Source organism: Brachyhypopomus gauderio, unplaced genomic scaffold (assembly GCF_052324685.1).
Source record: "Brachyhypopomus gauderio isolate BG-103 unplaced genomic scaffold, BGAUD_0.2 sc45, whole genome shotgun sequence".
In the NCBI taxonomy this organism is placed as follows: Eukaryota; Metazoa; Chordata; class Actinopteri; order Gymnotiformes; family Hypopomidae; genus Brachyhypopomus; species Brachyhypopomus gauderio.
Genome location: NW_027506871.1, coordinates 614,711 through 630,225, shown reverse-complemented (window position 1 = coordinate 630,225; position 15,515 = coordinate 614,711). Strand labels below are relative to the sequence as shown.

The 15,515-nt window shown below is 44.7% G+C and overlaps 1 protein-coding gene and 1 long non-coding RNA gene across 3 annotated transcripts in view; one reads left to right on the top strand and one right to left on the bottom strand.

Moving 5' to 3' along the window:
- The window catches only part of LOC143486784 (uncharacterized), a 29,446-nt gene extending 26,845 nt beyond the window's left edge, over positions 1-2,601 (top strand). Inside the window, exon 3 of the long non-coding RNA XR_013123677.1 lies at positions 2,204-2,601. This is a non-coding gene — a long non-coding RNA (uncharacterized LOC143486784). The remainder of the gene's footprint in view (positions 1-2,203) is intronic.
- Positions 1-15,515, bottom strand: part of LOC143486783 (polymeric immunoglobulin receptor-like) — a 46,620-nt gene that overhangs the window by 4,260 nt on the left and 26,845 nt on the right. For both annotated transcript variants that reach the window (XM_076986220.1, XM_076986221.1), the window contains 5 exons: positions 1,936-2,094; positions 1,456-1,505; positions 1,213-1,272; positions 190-255; positions 51-110 (listed from right to left, as the gene is read on the bottom strand). In XM_076986220.1, coding sequence (XP_076842335.1) covers positions 51-110; positions 190-255; positions 1,213-1,272; positions 1,456-1,505; positions 1,936-2,094 — 395 coding nt within the window. The remainder of the gene's footprint in view (positions 1-50; positions 111-189; positions 256-1,212; positions 1,273-1,455; positions 1,506-1,935; positions 2,095-15,515) is intronic.

The following is a 15,515-nucleotide window of genomic DNA, read 5'->3' as shown; positions in this document are numbered from 1 at the left end:
TGTAGAGTGTACAATGTATAAAGTATAAAATGTCAGGTTAATGTGCTCACCTGTCTGAGGGCTCGTTTTTTCTTCTTTGCATGGCTCAGGGTTGAGTAGGTGAGCTCACACTACAAGAGAACAAACACACTGGTGGATTTCCTGTGGTAGATGTTAATCCCTGTACTGATCCTCAAGGACACCACATACCTCCTCTCCTGCTGATGGACGCTTCCTGTCAAAGACCGTGTCTGAATATATCACACTCTCCTCAACCTGGAGAGACATGAATAACCCCCACATTACTGTCTGAATATATCACACTCTCCTCAACCTGGAGAGACATTATTAACCCCCACGTTACTGTCTGAATATATCACACTCTCCTCAACCTGGAGAGACATTATTAACCCCCACGTTACTGTCTGAATATATCACACTCTCCTCAACCTGGAGAGACATTATTAACCCCCACGTTACTGTCTGAATATATCACACTCTCCTCAACCTGGAGAGACATTATTAACCCCCACATTACTGTCTGAATATATCACACTCTCCTCAACCTGGAGAGACATTATTAACCCCCCACGTTACTGTCTGAATATATCACACTCTCCTCAACCTGGAGAGACATGATTAACCCCCACGTTACTGTCTGAATATATCACACTCTCCTCAACCTGAAGAGACATGATTAACCCCCACGTTACTGTCTGAATATATCACACTCTCCTCAACCTGGAGAGACATTATTAACCCCACGTTACTGTCTGAATATATCACACTCTCCTCAACCTGGAGAGACATTATTAACCCCCACGTTACTGTCTGAATATATCACACTCTCCTCAACCTGGAGAGACATGAATAACCCCCACGTTACTGTCTGAATATATCACACTCTCCTCAACCTGGAGAGACATTATTAACCCCCACGTTACTGTCTGAATATATCACACTCTCCTCAACCTGGAGAGACATTATTAACCCCCACGTTACTGTCTGAATATATCACACTCTCCTCAACCTGGAGAGACATTATTAACCCCCACGTTACTGTCTGAATATATCACACTCTCCTCAACCTGGAGAGACATTATTAACCCCCACGTTACTGTCTGCTTGGATATACGATTTCTCTCTCTCTCTCTCTCTCTCTCTCTCTCTCTCTCTTTCTCTCTCTCACACACACACACACACACACACACACACACACACACACACACACACCTGTCTTTGGGTTCTTTGTCCTTTTTTACCATGATCGAAGGAGGAGTATATCACGTCATCCTAGAGAAATCAGAACAGATGGAGCTGCTTCATTAAACTTTCTAGATATGCCATCCCTTCATCACAGTTAGATGCAAAAGTTTGATCACACACACACACACACACACACACACACACACACACACACACACACACACACACACACGCACACACACACACACACATATTCTGGAGCTGTTTTACCTCGTTGTGTTTTCTTTCTCCTCTCTTCTCTTGACTGTTGTGTTTTCTTCCTGAGTAATGAGAATATGAGCAGCTGTCACTCACACACATGCTGGGACGTTGTTTACATCATCACACATGACCCCTGACCTGTTGGACTGGATGTAATTGTGAAGATGAAACACTACACACACACACTCAGGAATTCTGCTGATGTCAACATCTTGGTTCAGTTTCTTACTCACACCAAGACCACAGTGGTGCTGCAATGTGTATGTCAACATAGCTGACCACACTGTTACACTGTTCACCCTGTTACATTATCACACTGTTACACTACCACACTGTTACACTCTTCACCCTGTTACACTATCACACTGTTCACCCTGTTACACTATCACACTGTTCACCCTGTCACTGTCAAACTATCACACTGTTCACCCTGCCACTACATCACACTGTTCACACTGTCACTAAGTCACACTGTGTGTTTATTCATACCTTTCACACATGTGCAGTAAGTTCCAGCAAACACTAGCAGCACTAGCAGCACTAGCAGTAGCACTGATGACATCAGGATCTCTTTCCACAGGTCAGTATTTGTCTGGTTGTGATTGGTGTTTGGTGATTGATGATCCCCCGGGTTATTAATGGTTCGTCCTTAGGAGGGGAAACAGAATGTAAAAAAATGGTGTAAGACATTCTGAGTGTGTGTTAATGGAATAATGAGTGTGTTAATGGAATAATGAGTGTTATAGTTTTTTTGCAGGTGCTAAGACCCCAAAAGTTTTTTTGAAAATTCTACGGTCTACGTTTGAAGATGGCAAGAGACACTGCAGTCCGAGCAGCTATTGGAAGATCCTTCCACTATCTTGGAGACAGGACAGAATAGTCTTGAATTTTGTCTTTCGTGAGACTTTAAGCATGGAGTCTCATAAATCATAAAGCATACATAAAGCATAATGCATTACTTCATGTTAGTAAACACCACTTACTCTGCACTTCATATAAACACAGCATTAACTAATGCAACTCTTACATGTTTAATTAACATTAGTTAATTATTGTTAATGTGTTACTTCATGTGTTGTTCATGATAACTAACGCATTAGTTAATGTCAGTTAGTCAACACTACTTACTCTGCACTTCATATAAACACAGCATTAACTAATGCACCTGTTACATGTTTACTTAACGTTAGTTAATTATTGTTAATGTGTTACTTCATGTTTTGTTCATGTTAACTAATGCATTAGTTAACATTATTAAGTAAACACTTAATGTGAAGTGTTACCGAAATTCTTAAACACACTGTTTGCAAAACATTAAACACAATTCTTTACATAAGGTATGATATTCAAAACTGAAAACCATGTGTTTCTTTTAGAAAAAAACTGACACGCAACTGCTACACTCACCTATCAAAATCCATACCCAGTTCTCATGTTATAACACTTCTAGCTAATTTTACAAATCTTTAGACATCAAAGCCTAATCCCTAAAAGAGATGATGATGAAGAGTATGAGAATGAGGAAGAGGATGAGTAACCATAATGGATGAGATCAGAGCCACTCTGGTTGACCATGTACAAACCAGTACAATCTGGTTCACTAAACAGCCATGATTTGTTGATTCACCTCCACCAAATTCTACTGTCTAATGTCCCCCCTGGCCAAACACCTGAATACTTAATTGTTAACACTCCAATAAGAGCACTATAAAACAACCACATGTAAGCAACTCTTTCTCTAACAACAATGAAAGATGCTGCAGACAGAGGAACAGAGGAGAGGCCACTAGGTTCCCACAGAAGGAGGGCACCTGGAGGAGCATGCTGCCTGATGATCTGATGATTGATGTTTGGGGGGTGAGAAGTTCTTGTAGGTATGATGGGACTTGACCAGTAATACATTTGTATGCAAGCAGAAGGATTTTGTAGTTTATCCGGGATGAGACAGGAAGCCAGTGCAGCGATTTTAGAATGGGGGTGATGTGTTCATATTTTCTGACCCTCATTAGGATTCTGGCGGCACTGTTTTAAATATATTGTAATGCCTGGATGTCCTTGCCAGAAATCCCATTAAAAAGGCTGTTGCAGTAGTCCGGCCTTGAAGAAATAAAAGCATGGACAAGTTTCTCAGCATCTTTGTGAGTCAGAAGAGGATGAAGTTTTGCTATGTTCCGAAGGTGGTGAAAAGAGTTTTTGTAGAGATGTTTTATGTGAGTATTAAAAGTCAGCTGCGGATCAAACCGAACCCCTAGATTAGTGACTGAGGAGGAGAGAGTGATAATCTGACCATCAAAAGTAACCTGGGATATGAGAGAAGAACGAACTTGATGAGGAGAACCAACAAGTAGGGCCTCAGTTTTACCACCGTTGAGCCGAAGGAAGTTGCTACTCATTAATTCCTGTATATCCTCAAGACATATGGTAAGTTGAGACAGGGTTGCAGAGGAACCTGTTGCAGTTTTAAAATAAAGTTGGGTATCGTCAACCTAACAATGAAAGGACAACCCATGTTTACTGATAATTTGTCTGAGGGGTAACATGTAAATGATAAAAAGAACTGGGCCAAGAACCGACCCCTGTGGAACGCCACATACGACAGGGAGTTGCCTGGACTTAAGACCACCCAGTAGAACATATTCAGTCCTGTCAGCCAGGTAGGACTGGAACCACTGCAATGCAGTTCCAGACAGTCCAATGGTGTTGTAGAGATGATCCAGTAGGATGGAGTGATCCACTGTATCAAAAGCCGCTGTTAGGTCAAGAAGAATAAGCAGGGATGGTGATCCTGCATCAGCTGTCATTAGTAAATCGTTTGTTACCCTAAGAAGGGCGGTTTTTGTGCTGTGTGCTGGATGGAAACCAGACTGGAACTTCTCAAACATGTTGTTTCCGTTGAGATGGTTCTGAATTTGCGATGCAACTTCCTTCTCTAGGACCTTTAATAAAAAAGGAAGGTTAGAAATAGGCATGTAGTTTGCAAGCACTTCCAGGTCTAATGAAGGCTTCTTTTGAGTAGGACGGATGACGGCAGTTTTAAGGGAAGACGTGATATGGCCAGTCTGCAATGAGAGATTCACAAACTGAGAACATCACAACGTGCGCTGCCATCTCCAATATGCATCTCCACCATCATGCCAAACTTAGACCACACAACACAGCCCATAATCTCACATTTCTGGACAGACTCCACAACATTCTCATACCACAAGAGCGTATGAATGATTCAGATCAGCAGAGAAGTCAATATGTTGTAGTGTGGGATAACATGAATTTTCATCGTGCAGCCCCAGTCCAACATTGGTTTGCTGACCACCCACGGTTTCTTGTGCAATACCACATCCTCACCATTTGGAAGAGGCATGTGATGATATTGATGTGGATGTGATTCATGGATGGATAAGGCACGCTTCTTCCCTCCATGTCTGGCAAGGGAAGATATAGTCTGTGATGTTGACGAGGCGTTGTGGCCAGATCAGGGCCGGCGCCAGAACATATACAGTGAGGGGGCGTCAGAAAAATTCGGGGGGGCGAACGTAAGTTGTTGAGCGGGGGGGGGGTTACACAATGCGTGTAACGATTGTCGAGCGGCCGAGGGAGCACCATGTAGCGATTGTTGTAAAATAAATGGGTCTTATTTTTTACATTGAGGGGGCGGGACACCTCGCCTGAGGGGGCGACGCCCCCATTCGCCCCCCCGTGGCGCCGGCCCTGGGCCAGATGCAGCTGTGTGGCAACATGCTGCCTAATTTTTGTTGCCCACATTTTTTCAAAAAATGTTTTTTTCAGTTTACAGTTGTAACGCGGGGGTGTGAGCGGAATAACGAGGCACGAACTCCAGCTCTCACACTCACGTGTCACTTTAATGAGCGTCTTGGAACAGCGCACACAGCGCACATATAACATAAACACGGACGTCTGACACTCCGACACATGTTGATTCAAACAAAGACGAGCACGGGACACTGCGCGAACGCACACTAAATAGACAGACCACATAATCCCCACGTGATGACGAGACGAGCCACTGGTGAAACTGATTAACCCACAAAATAAATTGTTTCAATAGTATGTGTGTATCTGCAAATATTTCTGTACATGTGAACAATCTGAAGAATTGTCTACAAGTTGAACTATTTTAGTATTATGGCCAGTATACTAGAGATGAGAGTACTTTACATTATGCTCAACAGTGTGTAGTTGGTTAGACAAAAATCTGGTAACATGCATGTCATGTGTACCACTTGGTGAAAAAGTTTGATTTTGACAATTCTATACGCAGATTTGGTTGTAGAGCTTTATTTTGCAGGCTATAGGTGGTATTTTGCAGTTTGGGTGAGTGGTTTTGTGAATTGTGTTTAGTATTATTATAAGACCACACTTCTTCTTCTTCTTTCGGCAATTCCCGTTTAGGGGTCGCCACAGCGGATCAAACTCCTCCATCTGGCCCTGTCCTGAGTGTCCTCCACTGACACACCAACCACTCCCATATCCTCTACCACTGCATCCATAAACCTCCTCTTAGGTCTACCTCTCCTCCTCTTGCCTAGAAGTTCCATTCTCAAGACCCTCCTACCAATATACCTCTCCTCCCTCCTCTGTACATGTCCAAACCATCTCAATCTCGCTTCTCTAACTTTATCTCCAAAACATGCTACATGTGCTGATCCTCTAATAAACTCATTTCTGATCCTATCCTTCCTTGTCACTCCAAATGAGAATCTCAACATCTTCATCTCAGACACCTCCATCTCCCTCGCCTGTCTCTTTGTCAGTGTCACTGTCTCCAGTCCATACAACATAGCAGGTCTCACTATTGTCCTATAGATATGTCCTTTCATTCTAGCCAACACCCTTCTATCACAGATCACCCCAGACACTTTATGCCAGAGGTCACCAACAGGCGGACCACGGCCCGGATCCGGACCCGAACGCAGTCCTGTCCGGACCCAATCTCATTCCTGATTAACTGGATACGGACCCAAATGCCATCCCATCCGGACCCAGAATAAATTGTTAAAAATATTTCTTAATTTTGACGGGAGAATTAATTTTAAACCGGAGCATTTATTTCAGCGCTATTGAAAAAACACTCCGTCACGAGTGTTACGTCTGACTTCCTCATACAATACCACAGCTCCTGTCTCGGTACTCTATCATAAGCTTTCTCTAAGTCAACAAACACACAATGTAACTCCTTCTGTCCTTCCCTATACTTCTCCATTAACACTCTCAAAGCAAACATAGCATCTGTGGTGCACTTAGCTGGCATGAAACCATACTGCTGCTCACAGATCTCTACCTCTCCTCTAAGCCTAGCTTCCACTACTCTTTCCCAGATTTTCAGGCTGTGACCCCAACTTTATTTCCCTGTAATTACTACAGTTCTGAACGTCACCCTTATTCTTGAAAATCGGCACCATTATGCTTCGTCTCCACTCCTCGGGCATCTTCTGACCTTCCAAGATTCTGTTAAATAACCCAGTCAAAAACTCCACTGCTGTCTCTCCCAAACATTTCCATGCCTCCACTGGAATATCATCCGGTCCAACTGCCTTACCACACTTCATTCTCCGAATTGCAGCCCTTACTTCCTCCTTGCTCACCTGGGTCACTTCCTGATTCACAACCTCTACCTCTTCTAACCTTCTTTCCCTTTCATTCTCTTGATTCATCAGTTCCCCAAAATACTCCTTTCACCTTCCCAAGACACTCTCCTCACCACACAACACACTACCACCTTTATCCTTTATCATCCTAACCTGCTGCACATCCTGCCCATCACGGTTTTTCTGTCTGGCTGATCTGTATGGATCCTTTTCCCCTTCCTTAGTGTCCAACTTCTCATACAGCTTGCTATATGCCTTCTCTTTAGCTTCTGCCACTGCTCTCTTTGCCTTGCGACACATCTCCTTGTACCTCTGTCTACTTTCTTCATCTCACTGAAAATCCCAATTCTTTTTAGCCAATCGCTTTCTTCTCAAACTTTCCTGAACTTCCTCATTCCACCATCTTCCTCTGTCCTGAGGTCACACCAAGTACCTTCCTAGCCACATCCCTCACTGCATTTGAAGTCTCATCCCAGGTATCCAGATCACCACCACCATTCCCCAATACCTGCCTCACCTCATCCCTGAATTTTACACCACAGTCCTCATCATTTAACTTCCACCACCTGATCTTAGGTTCCACTTTCACTCTCTTCCTCTTCTTCACTTCCAAAACCATCCTACATATCACCATCCTATGCTGGTAGCAAAATCTACCATTTGTCCTTCATCACCACTGTTCCCTCCACCAACATGTCCATTTAAATCTGCTCCAATAACCACTCTCTCTTCTTTAGGAACCTGCAAAACAACTTCATCTAACTCTCTCCAGAATTCTTCTTTCTCCTCCATATCACAACCTACCTGAGGAGCCTAAGCACTGATGACATTCATCATCACCCCATCAATCTCTAACTTTACACAGATCACCCTGTCACTTACTCTCTTTACCTCCACTACACTCTTACTAAACTCATCCTTCAGGATTACCCCTACTCCATTTCTCTTCCTGTCTACGCCATGATAGAAGAGTTTGAAGCCACCACCAATGCTCCTGGCCTTGCTCCCCTTCCACTTGGTCTCCTGTAAACACAGTATATCTATCTTCCTCCTCTCCATCACATCAGCTAGCTCTCTCCCTTTACCTGTCATGGAGCCCACATTCAAACTACCAACTCTAACCTCCACCTTCCTGCTGTCACGTTGAGGACCCCGGCCCCTCCCTTTTGGGCGTGTGTATACGTAGTCCACGTGCTTTGTCTGCGTCAGTGGGACTTCGTGGTGAGGGTTATGTCGTGTGAATAATGTGTATCACCTGTGAATCGTCTCGTAATCACGTGGGGCTAATGTGGTCTGTCTATTTCACTTCCTGCTTTCCTCCTGTACAGACGCTTTTCTGTCAGCTTTTCTGTCAGCTCTGCTTGTCCTTTCATTTATTTGAGTTATATCTACAAGTTCAAGTTATTTTTACAAGTTAAAAGGATCCATTACTCGTTACTTCACTTGGTAAGCTTTTTTACATTCATCTATAAAGGATTATTTAGCATTTTTTTACATTCCGACAGTCCGACACTGCGAGTGAACTGTTTTTTGCGCCTCATCCTTGTGAGTGGTTTTTGTGCACTGTTTTATCAGCAGCTGATATTGTTTTCAGCTGTGAAATACCTGCCAGAACTTATTGGGTGTTATTTTTGCACTTTGGATTTTTAACTTGGATATTTGAGCATTGTGCCCGGTGCTTTTGCGATTATGGCTCATGCTTCCACATCATCTATTTGCTCTGAGTGTATCAAACTGTCTCAGAGGGTTGCAGAACTTCAGGAAAGAATCCATACCTTACATTCTATAAGGGAGGAGGAAGAATATCTGGACTCGATTCTTGCCACACAAACCGCTGACAAAACCGTCCCTGTGACTGGCAAAGAAAGAGACGTTTCTCTCCATTGTCTCTGGGATGTACTGGGGGCAAAGCCTAAGCTCATCTTGGCCTCAACTCCTAATCCTGTTAACAACAACAATGATAAGGGCTGGACTCTTGTTCGGGGGAAGGAACGTAGCAGAAACCAGCACAGCAGCGGCGGCAAGCAGCAATCTTCAGAACAGAACATTCTTCTCGATAACAGATATGAAGCTCTTGCCTCAACTGAAGTAGCAGAAACTGAGCAGTCTCATCACAACATACTGCCTCCCTCTCCAGGACATCAAGGACATCAAACGCACCCCAATCAGCATCAGAGATCCGACTCCTGTCTGGCTGCTAAGCTTGCAAATAACTCTGGCCATTCGCGGACCAACCACCAGGCTGCCAACTGTGTTAGCCAGCAGCATGCTAACAAGCATGCTAAGAGGGTTAGCCATCGGGATGCTAACCATGTTGGCCATCGGGGTGTTAACCATGTTGGCCATCGGGGTGGTAACCATGTTGGCCATCGGGGTGGTAACCATGCTGGCCATCGGGGTGGTAACCGTGTTGGCCATCGGGATGCTAACCGTGTTAGCCGCCGAGGCATTAACGGTGAAAGAAGACGAGGAACACCGCCACAGCCCAAAACGCTGCTAATTGGGGACTCAGTCATCAGAGATGTATGGAGCAACAGTATTAAGGCCTTTTGCTTTCCTCGTGTTACTGTCTGTGAAGTGATACCCATGATTCCACACATATTGCATGACCATCCAGCTACGGAAAGACTGATTGTACATGTCGGCTCTAGCGATGTTTACAAACAACAGTCTGAGATACTGAAACAGGATTTTAACCATCTGCTCGACATTCTGGAGTTTTCCCGGTGTGAAGTGTTCATTTCTGGACCGATACCAACTGCACGTCGAGGCAGTGGTCACTTTACCAGACTGCTGGCTCTAAACAGCTGGCTCACTACAGCCTGTGCACATCGGAAGGTAAACTTCATTGACAATTTCAACATTTTTTGGAGGCGTCCTGAGCTTTTTAAACCTGATCAGCTTCACCCTAACAGGGCTGGGACTCAAATGCTTGTGGATAATCTAATGTATGGAATCACTCACATGCGGAATCTGCACCCAACCGCCAGCAGTAACGTCAGTAATGTCAGTCAAAGGAGCCCACCATCTCCTGTCAGAGAATCTGTCCACAGTCTCAGAGGTAAACTCCAGGAGATTGAAGAGGTTCTGCAACACTACAGTCTGCTGTCTTGCAGGAACTCACCCACTTCTCCTGCACACTCAGTGAATTCTCAGGTCTGACACTGGAACCCATGCTCCTAGTCAGTGCTACATTCCAGTTATTTTAAATAGCCGGTGGCATGGCTCTCAGAATCGAAATAAAAATGTAATCAGAAGAAAACATAAGGGTACAAAACATTGTAACAAACAAAATTTGATCCCAGTGAAATGCACAAGTGATGTAAGCCATGCTGATCAAACACATCAAGTCTTCAAAGTCTCCTTACTAAACGTCCACTCACTCACAAACAAGTCTTTTATAATAGCTAAATTAATTGAAGATTACTGTCTGGACTTTCTTTTTCTAACAGAGACTTGGCTTGATAGCAATGGAGCAATAGTGCTAAATGAAGCTTCACCTCCCGACTTTAACTATTTTAATGTCTCCAGGGTAAATAAGAGGTGGTGGTGTTGCATGTTTTTACCATAAAGCATTCCGATGTAAGCAGATCTCTTTAGGGGAACATCCTACGTTTGAATATCTGGCAGTACAATTCAACAGTACTTATTCAGTTCTTTTGATTATCTACTAGAACACTCAGTGAAAAGCGCACAATAACCAAGCGTTATCTCAGTGCTGGCAGTGCCGTGGCCTTCACAGACATGATACAGTCCCTCCCTCCTCTCCCAGAAAATGGGAATGAGCTAGTTGAAACATTCACACACAGAGTTAGGAACTGTATTGATGCTGTGGCACCAAAGGTAACTAAAATAATCTCTGGTAAAATTAAGATGCCCTGGAGAAACACTCCATCTATTGTACAATTTAGGCAAGATTGTAGGCAGGCTGAGAGACGCTGGCGAAAGTCAAAATTGCAAGTACATTTTGATATTTATAAAACAACATTGCAGAATTACAACAGTGAAGTGAAATTAGCAAGGAAAAACTATTTCTCTACCTTAATCAATTCATCCAATAATAACTCAGCCGTCTTGTTCAGAAGCATAGATCAGCTAGTAAACCCCACCTCCTGTGGCTTCCCTGAGACTGTTTCAGTTGAAAAATGTGAGGAGTTTGCTATATTTTTTAGGGACAAGATTACTAGTATAAGGCAGAACATAGCAACAAGCACTAATAGACCATCAACCCTTATATCAGTTACTCAGCCTAACTTTAATATGTCTTATTTCCAAGAAGTTGACATGGTAACACTACTTGATGTGATTTCATCACTAAAATCCTCTACTTGTGAACTGGACCCTTTACCAACAAGCTTTTTCAAGCAGGTTCTGAGCTCATTAGCAAATGAAGTTCTAACGATTGTTAATCAGTCTCTGCAATTGGGTGAATTCCCTAACATTTTTAAAACTGCAATGGTTAAACCACTATTAAAGAACAGAAATCTTGATCCCACAATTCTTAATAATTATCGACCTATATCTAACCTTTCCTTTCTTAGCAAAATCATTGAAAAAGTAGTGTCAATCCAGTTGAATGACTATGTCAAAGTAAATCAAATAAATGACACTTTTCAATCTGGTTTCAGAGCTCTCCACAGCACTGAAACAGCCCTAGTTAAGGTAGTAAATGACTTGAGATTGAATAAGGATGCAGGCAAACTCTCAGTCCTTTTTCTGCTAGATTTAAGCGCCGCTTTTGACACTGTTGATCATGAAATACTTCTTGATCGACTACAGAGCTGGGTAGGCCTTAGTGGCTTAGTCTTAGACTGGTTTAGATCGTACCTAACTGGGCGTGATTACTATGTAGCATTAGGTACCTCTTCCTCCACACGTCAAAAAATAACTTGTGGCGTCCCCCAAGGATCAATTCTTGGGCCGTTACTATTCAACCTATATATGCTTCCATTACCACACATCATTAATAAACATGGTATTAGTTATCATCAATATGCAGATGACACTCAACTTTATATTTCGCTAAAATCAATTTGCTCACTGTTTGACTGCATAGATGATATACAGACATGGATGTCTGACAATTTTCTGCAGTTAAATAAACAGAAGACAGAGGTTCTTGTTCTTGGCAGTGATTCACAAAGGAATGATGTCCAGACTAATTTAAATCAAATGAATCTGAAAGCCAGACAATGTGTTAAGAACCTGGGCGTCACCTTTGATAATGAGCTCAGCTTCAAATCACACATCATGACTACATGCAAGACAGCTTACTTTCATCTTCGAAACATCGCTAAGGTCCGAGATATGCTCTCTCCTGCTGACAGTGAAAAACTTGTCCATGCATTTATCACATCAAGGCTAGATTATTGTAACGCTGTTCTATCTGCTCTTCCAAAGAGCTCTATTTCGCACTTACAGCGAGTTCAGAACGCGGCTGCAAGGGTTCTGACCCGCAGGAGAAAGAGAGATCATATTACACCTGCACTCCACTCACTGCACTGGTTACCTGTCAGCTTTAGAATAGATTTTAAGGTTCTAGTCATGGTTTTTAAATGTCTTCATGGTCTGGCCCCTCTTTACCTAAGTGAAATGATGGTTAGATATGTTCCAGTCAGGTCTCTCAGGTCTTCAAACAGTAATCTACTGGTGATTCCTAAAAGCCGATTAAAGATTGGCGAGGGTGCTTTTAGTCACTATGGCCCAAAGCTCTGGAATTCTCTTCCTGAAGAGCTCAGAGGCATTTCATCCCTGCATAGTTTTAAGAGCAGTCTCAAAACATTCCTGTTTAGATCCGCTTTTAGTTAAGAAACTCTATCTTAATAGTTTTATCTTATTTACTTTACTTTTTATTATCTTACTTACTTCACTTTTTACTTTTTATGTTATTTTAATATTTCTATCTTTAATTTTTTTTTACATTTTCTTCTGTCTTTTTGTCTTTGTCTTATCTCCTTTTAATGTTTCTTTTATTTATACTGTAAAGCACTTTGAGTTACATGTATGTATGAAAGGTGCTATACAAATACAAATAAAGATTATTATTATTATTATTATTATTATTATTATTATTATTTAATGTGCGCTCGCTCAGTGTCCTGTGCTCGTCGTTGTCTAAGTCTGCACGTTGTGTGATTATTCTGTGTTGCTCATGCGCTATTGCGCAACCGTTATTTGTTATTAAAAGTGACGTTTGCCACGAAAGCAAGGATTCCCGTGTCTCATCCTTCGCCCTGCCCGCACGTCACATAACAACGAGCCGTGTGAGACACCATGCCGGGCTACGCCGCCCGACCGAAGAGGGGCAATCGAGCCAGCAAGCGGCGCCATCGCGCCTCTTCTCCTGGCCAGCGCTGCCAAGCCACCACCAACCCCGAGCTCATGGAGTAGGACCCGCTATGCGCCTATATGCTGCGCATGGCTCGGGAATCCTCCGTCCCCGAGATAGCGGACAACTTCCTCGAGCAGGCACGGCGGATATGGCGAGAGCGACACCCCTCTCCTTCCCGCGAACCCTCGCCTCTGAGGATGGGTGCGTTCATGCTTTGCTCGACGGAGAGCACTCCAGAGAGCGAGTTTGGGGAGGAGGATTTGCCAAGCGAGGGGGAGGAGAAAGAAGACTATCCTCCGTCTGAGGACTCCACCTCCACTGTGGACTACGGTGGGAGGGAGGAGGAGGAAGACTACCCTCTGTCTGAGGATTCCGCCTCCACCGTGGACTACGGTGGGAGGGAGGAGGAGGAAGACTACCCTCCGTCTGAGGACTCCGCCTCCACCGTGGACAACGGTGAGAGGGAGGAGGAGGAGGACTACCCTCCGTCCGTGTGCTCGGGTGGCTCCGGGCGCACGGATGATGGGTCCTACACGGAGGAGGAAGAGGAGAGTCCACCCCCTTCGGAGCTCTCCACCGGGACGGTGAAGGGGAGGAGGAGTCCGGAGGCGGGCTCATTCCCCGAGAGCTCCCCAGGAAGCGATATGGACTGTTCCCGGGGTGGCAGCCCGGAGCAGCCCATGAGCTGGAGCTGTGGCAGCGAGGAGGCTATGGAGGAGGACACTCCCACCGCCGGGACTAGAGGGCGATCGCGGGGCGAGGATGGACTCCCATATGGCCCACCGAGGGGAGGGACTAGCCGCGCTGCACCCGGCGCTTCGGCCAACTGCGCTGCACCCGGCGCATCGGCCAACTGCGCTGCACCCGGCGCGTCGGCCAACCGTGCTGCACCCGGTGGAGGGTTTGCAGCAAAGGCAGGAGGAGCACCGCCCACCGCAGCGCCTGCAGCAGCAGTAGCTCCCGGTCTCTCTCCCCTACTCGCCCTCCTCCTGGCGCGCAGCCTGGCGCCTGTTTCATGTGTGTGTGTGCCAGTGTTCGTAAGTCTGCCCGTATGTTTACCAAACCCCCTCTTCCCATTTGTGCCTATGTGTGTAAGCGTGCCTGTTTGTGTGTTTGTATCTGTTCCGTTGTGTTTGTCTAACGTCTTTTCCCCTGTGTTCCCAGGGAGGGTGTTCTAGGCGGTCCGTGGCGGACGCTTCCCCGAGGGCGGTCACCTCCCAGACGCAGGACTGAGCGTGTCGGATCCGCCCATCGCCGTGGGTTCGGGGCACTCGGTCCTGTTGGCACCCCGGGACGGGTAGTGTCCTTGGAGGGGGCGTCTGTCACGTTGAGGACCCCGGCCCCTCCCTTTTGGGCGTGTGTATACGTAGTCCACGTGCTTTGTCTGCGTCAGTGGGACTTCATGGTGAGGGTTATGTCGTGTGAATAATGTGTATCACCTGTGAATCGTCTCGTAATCACGTGGGGCTAATGTGGTCTGTCTATTTAATGTGCGCTCGCGCAGTGTCCTGTGCTCGTCGTTGTCTAAGTCTGCACGTTGTGTGATTATTCTGTGTTGCTCGTGCGCTATTGCGCAACCGTTATTTGTTATTAAAAGTGACGTTTGCCATGAAAGCAAGGATTCCCGTGTCTCGTCCTTCGCCCTGCCCGCACGTCACACCTGCTCTGCCTCCTCTCCTTCATCTTCAGAACCCTCTTCCCCCCTCTCCTGAAATTCACAATTTGTGAAAATTGTGTTTCAGCAGTTGGAAAAAACTGTAAAAGGAAATTAAAAACCTTCTTATTTAAAAAATGCATGTTTGCTGATAGTGTTTAATTTCTGTTTTATTACTTGCTTTTTATTGTTCTACTTTTATTAATTAATTATTTCATTATTTATGTCCTACATTTTATTTTTATACTGTAGCTATCACTGAGATTTATCTTAAATATAAAGTGCATTATAAATAAAATGTAATTGTTACAATAGATCAGCCTGGAAGCCACCAGAGAGCGCGTGTGTGCGTGGTGACTCAGACGCACACGCCCACTTCAGCCAGACACACGCCCTCAGTCACCAAACCACTCCCCCGTTCACAATCACCTCATTATCGACATTAAGCCCACAGGTCTTGCAGTTCAGAGATGCACAT